This window comes from Phytophthora infestans, genomic scaffold (assembly GCF_000142945.1).
Source record: "Phytophthora infestans T30-4 supercont1.6 genomic scaffold, whole genome shotgun sequence".
In the NCBI taxonomy this organism is placed as follows: domain Eukaryota; phylum Oomycota; class Peronosporomycetes; order Peronosporales; family Peronosporaceae; genus Phytophthora; species Phytophthora infestans.
This window is the reverse complement of record NW_003303753.1, coordinates 2,940,609-2,947,645: the sequence shown is the minus strand read 5'-3', so window position 1 is coordinate 2,947,645 and position 7,037 is coordinate 2,940,609. Positions and strand designations below refer to the sequence as shown.

Here is a 7,037-nt window from a genome sequence, read left to right as displayed (position 1 = left end):
TGACAGACGGACGGACAGGCTGCAAGGGTAGAAGCGGTGCGATGGCGGATGCTGAGCGGACGACGAACGGACAAGACGAACTTTATTCTTGCTTTATTTGGGGGCGGGGACTTATACTCGTCACCTGCAGCAGCTACGCGGAGCAACCGCGCGCCCAATGAAGCTGTCGCTGCGACAGGCGCAGTCACACCGGCGTCAATGACTCCTCTCCTCTCCAGCATTGATCCCATTAACGCTGCTCTGGAAGCTGCAGTGGCACATTCTCCACTGCCGACCGGTACAGTGCGTGTGTGCCACGCAACGGAAGACGAGTGGAACGCGTTTGCAGACAGCGAGGATCCAATTGCTCGACGCAACTATCTTGAATGGTTTCGTGACATGGAAGAGATTCACATCATCGAGTTTGCTGACGCTCCACACGAAAATTTACACTGCAGAGCTAAACGAATTTCGTGAGCGGCATGTCAACCGATGGCTCAAAGATCACTTGGCCGCCAAGAATTCTCAAGGGCGACGATGGTGTCCAGATCTCAGTTATGGACCACGCCAAGCAACACCCGACTCGGTGCTTCCTCCGAACGTTTCAATATTTGCAGACTTTCGGAAGATTAAGGTTGAGATTGGAGTTTCTCAGCAGTGGGGCATGGCACCTGGAGAGCTCGACCAGAAGGCGATTGCGATATGGGCCGCGATGCCAGGAGTCGAATATGAGCTATGTGTGTCGTTCGATCCAAACTTTGCGAATGCCGAATACAAGTTGTATGATGCTTGCGTCCATCCACTCGTGCAGCTGGCTCCACTTCCAATCGTCGTTCCAAGAACGGCGATCCAGCTGGACAAACGTCGAATCCTTGGTTTTCCGCCACGGATGGCGCTCCCTGTAGGGCTTCCGGCAACGCTGTCGGTGGATTTGTACTCTCCATTGGTCTGGACAATGCGTTAATCAGACGATCTTTCCCGCTTCCTTACCGGGTAACCAGTCTGTCCGTCCGTCCGTCTGTCAATCAGTCCGTCGCTTTCATCTCTTGCTGCCTTTTCCTGCCTTTTTGCATGGCTACACTTGGTATGTCTAATACGTTTTGGCCCTTCTTGCGCCTATCTTTCTGAAAAGATGAGGGCCGAGTTTTTCTGGACGGGCATGAGCAAAGATGTTGAGTTCTTTGCTCGACGATGTCTGCAGTGTGCGAGCACACGCGGTGGTCCACCACATCCTAGGGTATTAGGCGAAGGAATGCACGCAGAGCACCCGAACGAGCTCATCCACTTGGACTATTTGTTCATGGGAGTCAGCCTACATCCTGGTTATTAAGGACGATGCGTCCAAGTACGTGTGGCGGCTATCGTGTGCAACAGCAGACGCAGATACAGCATTTAACGGCTTGCTTAAGTGGTTTGCTTCGTTCGGAGTGTGTCGCACCTGGGTCAGCGACCAGGGCACACACTTCAAGAACAAAACCATTGAGGCCTTGCAACACGCATTAGGTGCGCACCACCACTTCACAACGGCAATACGCCCGTGGTCAAAAGGCACCGTGGAAGTGGTGATGCGCGAAGCGCTCCGCTGTTGCCGTGCCCTTATATCCAAATGGAGAATGCAGCCACAGGAATGGCCACGAGTGGTGGAGATCGTGCAGATGGTGCTCAACAACGTACCGTCGCCATCGCTAGGAGGCGTGGCCCCTATTGCGACGATGACGGGACTACCGGCAATGTCTCCAACCGATCACCTCGCGTTTCCAGGACCGACTGAAATGGCTATACGGGAAAGTATACAGGCATCGAAGCAAGACCACGTGAAAAATCTGCGCAAAGTACTTGATGAAATGCATCGTTGTACAAACCAAGTGAACCGCGAGGTACGAGCTGGAGCTCGTATGAGTCACAACAAAAAGTTAGGAACAGCTGTGGCACAGTTCGACACCGGTGACTACGTGCTGTACGCCGATGTCTGGCAGCATACACGCAGTCAACTGCGTGTTAATTGGTGTAGACCGGCACAAGTGACAGGGACGGTCTCCAATTGGATTTTCGTGATAGAGAACCTCATCACTGGGCAGGGACGTGAAGCTCATGCTAGCCGTCTTAAGGTTTACGCAGATAGTTCTCTGAACGTGAGTGATGACGTGTTGAAGCACGCTGCTCACAGCAGTCAAGGGCACGTTGTGGACAAGGTGCTTAATGCGCGCTACAACTCGGAGGCAAAGCGCCATGGAATTGATGTGCGCCGGAGAGGTCTGAGTAATAAAGAGGACTCTCTAAGATCCAGCAGACATGCTGCTACAAGACGTTCCAGTGGCTGTGCCAGCCTTTGTCAGGAATAACCACAAGCAGAGCGAAGTGGGAGCTCTGGGTAAAGCGCTCCGGATCAAGTAGACAATCGACTACAAGATCGCGTAGAGCTCAAGAACTTCGACTACGTCATCGAAGGGGGAAGTGCTGTCGCTAATGCTAAAAAGTGCAGCAACCGCTGAGGATTCAGCTCGGCGGTAACAGCACTTGCTTTAGTACAAGTGCAGCACTTTGAAGTTTACAGCGGACGACACTTCAGCTAGTGGTTGCAGAACGGACGACCTTTCAGTAGTCATGCATATGACTACTAGTACATAATATAAATAAGTTCACTTCTACATTCTGTTTGAAGGCGACAAACAACAGACCCCTTCATAAAAGCAAAATATATGGAATGGCTAGAAAAGGCTATTTTATAATACTCACGTACCCACACATTCAAGAGATGTGACATACACGACGGCCCTTCTCTTGGTATGTTTTAAAAAAAAAACAATTTGTGAGTATTTAAACCAAATACGCAACTTTCACTCTTAGAGTCGCTGTGTAATGTCACAATAAAATCCGGTATAAAACCGGTTTTCCAGGCATCACAAGAATCTATGATTTTTATTTTAAATAAAAATTAAAACCAGATCACTCGGTAATTGCTGCGCAAGAGATTGCTGGACGTCTGATTAACGCATTGCCCATATTTGCAGACTTTCGGACAATTAAGGTTGAGATTGGAGTTTCTCAGCAGTGGGGCATGGCACCTGGAGAGCTCGACCAGAAGGCGATTGCGATATGGGCCGCGATGCCAGGAGTCGAATATGAGCTATGTGTGTCGTTCGATCCAAACTTTGCGAATGCCGAATACAAGTTGTATGATGCTCGCGTCCATCCACTCGTGCAGCTGGCTCCACTTCCAATCGTCGCTCCAAGAACGGCGATCCAGCTGGACAAACGTCGAATCCTTGGTTTTCCGCCACGGATGGCGCTCCCTGTAGGGCTTCCGGCAACGCTGTCGGTGGATTTGTACTCTCCATTGGTCTGGACAATGCGTTAATCAGACGATCTTTCCCGCTTCCTTACCGGGTAACCAGTCTGTCCGTCCGTCCGTCTGTCAATCAGTCCGTCGCTTTCATCTCTTGCTGCCTTTTCCTGCCTTTTTGCATGGCTACACTTGGTATGTCTAATACGTTTTGGCCCTTCTTGCGCCTATCTTTCTGACTCGACCTAGATACGCCAAAACTACACAAATAGCCAAAACGCGGACACAATTAACTCGCGCTATGATTGGGCAATACCTGTCGACCTTCGACACTGACTGGATCTGTCGCACGATCCGACCGCCTCTCGCCCTCGCGATTGAGCGTAAGGTAAACATTTCTGCCGTGAACGAAACACATTGATTGGATGCAAACAACCAGGCGAGCTGTGATGGTTGATTTCTTACATTTAGCTTCGCAAAACCTGTTGTATGTACTGCAAATCGGGCAAAGTAACCACTTTATTTTGTAAGAGCTCTGCACACTTCTCAAATAGAGATATTTATTATTATAAATGTAGACTTCACAGACCAGTATTTTGTAAGAGCTCTGCGATGTTATTTTCCACGCACCTTTTCAAACTCGAGTATTTTTATCATCATATATAATATTTTTTTTAAGAAGGCTCCATGACCTTTGCGTTAGTTGCACCCGGACACCGCACTGCATGCGTGAATGGTACCTACGTGGTTGTGTTTAAAATCATTGTTATTGCTAAAACGTATGTTTGGTTTAAAAAAATGAAAATAGCATTATTTAAGCGATTGCCAAAATTAAAAAAAAACAATTTTTGTTTGATAATGAGTCTCAGCATTAAATGGCCGTGTATTGGAAATTATTTTTGTTTTATTGGTTAAAACAATACAATGCTTATGATATAATAATACTCTTTTTTAATCTAATTCACCTAGCAGTAAATACCCGCTGGAATACCTAATATTTTTACGCACGTCAGTAATTATATAAGCTTGTTCACAGTTTGCAACATGGCGATGCCCATGTGCAAAATCAATATTGACCTGCTTCTGCTGAACCCGCGGCGGTCGAGGACGTCTGCTGCGGGAGGCTGCAGTACGGTTACGCATTCCGTACAATCAGGGGGCGGGACATCGTGCGGCGCTGTATTGCCCGCGAGAACGGCCCAAAAGCGGTTGAGTTCTGGGAGGAAAAGCCCCCACCACCTGATTCGGCCGAAGTGCGCCGCCAGGAAAGCCTGGCGAACGTCAAGAAGGCGATGGGCCCTGACTGGTACCCCAAAAAGAAAAAGAGGCGCAGCCGCCCTCGCAAGCTGACCGCCCGAAACGCCAAGTACATCGAGCAAAAGAAGCAGCAGAAGAGCAAGTAATGGTATATATACCCTTTTAGGCCCCCATTTTCCTACCTTTACCTGTATTTAGTATACTGACTGACGGTACGAGGCTTGGATTTGAAGCATTAGTCAATTATAAAAAAATGTATGGGATGGATTTATACGTAAGGAGAATGCGCAATGACAGTTTCGGTTTGTCTTTAGCCTACACACGCCGAAGAACTGGTTTATGAGTGGGTCTGAGCAGCCAACGCAGTAAAATGATGCCTTCTTTCCACAGACTCCACACTTTCGTTGAGCCTGCAAAGCTGCTCCACTAAGACGCTGGTATTGAGCTAAAGAGCTAAATGTTCGCAATGTGCGCGTCAGAAAGGTTTGTACTCCAGAAGAATCGGTACTACTACCAGGACGCGTTGATCACTGCATTATGAAGCTGCTGAAAATTAGTTGGTGGGCCAACTGCGAGATGAACGAATTGAAATTTGCGATGGTTGAGTCCAAGCAGCCTGCAGCAGTCGATTCGCATTGGTAAGCACGATAGGCGTCGACTACATTTCAAAAGGGGTGGCAAATATACGATGATGCCACTGTTTGATGAGCCATGGTCGCTCCATCTCGAGGCATCCTTGTCGTAGATGGTTGTGTACGTCAATAGCGGAAATTTTTGAAAAGAGCAGCTCGCCCATTTGAGGTCGTTCTATTCTACGCTCGTACTGCAGTGTTTAGCTTAACCACCGTCATATAGAAGTTTATGACGTCGCCGAACGCTGTCTGTACCAGGAAGAGACGTACCACGATTGGAAATAATGCATTTTGGCTTGCGGTCGGCCCAACAAAGTGCATACATTGGCTGGCCTTTTGAAGTTTTGCTTTGTAGCATTTTGAATGAGCCGCGAGAAGGCCCAATCGAAAACCAGTCTTTCATGTACTGTTTTGGATATCTCGCGAGGCTGTCTAAACCATTCCCATAAAATATAAACCGCAAAGTGCCTCAAGCTGGACTAACGTTTTGACAGAAGAGAAGGCACTATCTGCACCAATATTGCGCCCTGTCCCTTTGTAAGGCTCCGACAATCAAAGCACGATAGCCGTTCCCTCACCGGAAGAGCTTGATATAGTTTCTACTTCTGTCGCTCCACTCCTTCAACGAGTTCTAGACCCAATAGAGCTCCTGAGTCACCGTCAGCTATAGCCTTCAACCCAGCACCAATACCCTCCGGCTTTCTCGGTATCTTCGTCTTATGGAGGATACCATCATGACAGTGCTTTGCTTCTCTACCTTGCCATGCCCTCATACATTCGTCAATGCACATGATCTCACCTGGCGAAACTACTCCACGTCGGCGATCATTAAAGCTGTTAGCTTGAGCACGCATTGGCTTCCATGGGTCATCCGACATCACGTCATCTGCAAACGACAATGCACCCGAAATGTGTTCAAATGTGTGACGTGATACACCAAAACGTTCCCCAAAATTGGGAGAGGCTCCAACAAAACCCTCAGGAATGTCTTTTTCCCAGTAGGTTCGTAGGGCAGCTCGTCTAGGTTCTACTGCCATAGCGAGTCGGACTCCAAGAAACCGAAACAAGTCCCCTTCTGGTATTGTACGTTGACGACGGGCCGCCAGCTTAGCGTTTGTGTGCTTGATCGTACTCTGAATTGCCGACCACGGATGCATTAAATAGAAGTATTTGATAAATGTTTTTCACCTAATTGAAGGGCTGATGGTCAACGGAAGTCGTTCGCTTGCGTAGTAATACGGCCGAATCTATTAAAACGTTTGAGCAGAATTCCCAACTCCGGTTATATGCGAGTGCTTTTCCATCATCCGATATTCCAGGCGCTGCTACTTCGGAGGCTGCCGAAGTATAATTGAAATCGGTGCAGTCTTTATTTTTTTTCTTCCGATTCTTCAAAATCAGAAGAAGATGGGCTACTATCTTCTTTTTCCCCCACGCTGCCCAGTAAAAGTGACGTTATAGGTCCTTCAAGTGCCTGGTGTGGCTGTGTTGGAGCGTTGCAGGGTCGCAAGGCCTGAATTGAGCGGGCTGCGACCATTTCAACTCTGCCGGCATCCCATTGGACATCGTACCAAGACTGTCGCTTGCTGCTGTCTATCGATAGGACCACACCTCGCAAACGATCGGCCGATTTGGTCTTTTCGCGTACTCGATCTCCCACAGCGTGTTTCGGCATGATGAAAGCTTCGTATGACGTCGAAAAAAATGCGCTGAGCTCCTCGTCGTTGTTGTTTTATTATTAACTTCTCAACTGACTTTGGAAACTTTGCTGAGGACAATGGTCCATTTGTAGAAGTAAGCCCACCCGCGGGCGCAGAAGCCCACGCGTGGGCTCTATGGGAGATGAAGGTTAAACTGCTCAAAGCCGCAGATCCTCACCATCGTGC

The 7,037-nt window shown here is 48.5% G+C and overlaps 2 protein-coding genes across 2 annotated transcripts; both read right to left on the bottom strand.

The window, feature by feature from the left end:
- Window positions 1–4,758: 4,758 nt before the first annotated feature.
- PITG_04789 (uncharacterized protein) lies at window positions 4,759–5,554 on the bottom strand (the record flags this gene model as incomplete). Its single annotated transcript, XM_002905460.1, has 4 exons — window positions 4,759–4,972; window positions 5,051–5,135; window positions 5,207–5,342; window positions 5,396–5,554. 4 exons carry the CDS (start codon window positions 5,552–5,554, stop codon window positions 4,759–4,761), a joined length of 594 nt encoding a protein of 197 aa, XP_002905506.1.
- Window positions 5,555–5,620: 66 nt separating this feature from the next.
- Window positions 5,621–6,308, bottom strand: PITG_04788 (uncharacterized protein; the record flags this gene model as incomplete). Its single annotated transcript, XM_002905459.1, has 3 exons — window positions 5,621–5,656; window positions 5,713–5,724; window positions 5,769–6,308. The coding sequence occupies 3 exons, from the start codon at window positions 6,306–6,308 to the stop codon at window positions 5,621–5,623; spliced, it is 588 nt and encodes a 195-aa protein (XP_002905505.1).
- Between the last annotated feature and the right edge of the window lie 729 nt (window positions 6,309–7,037).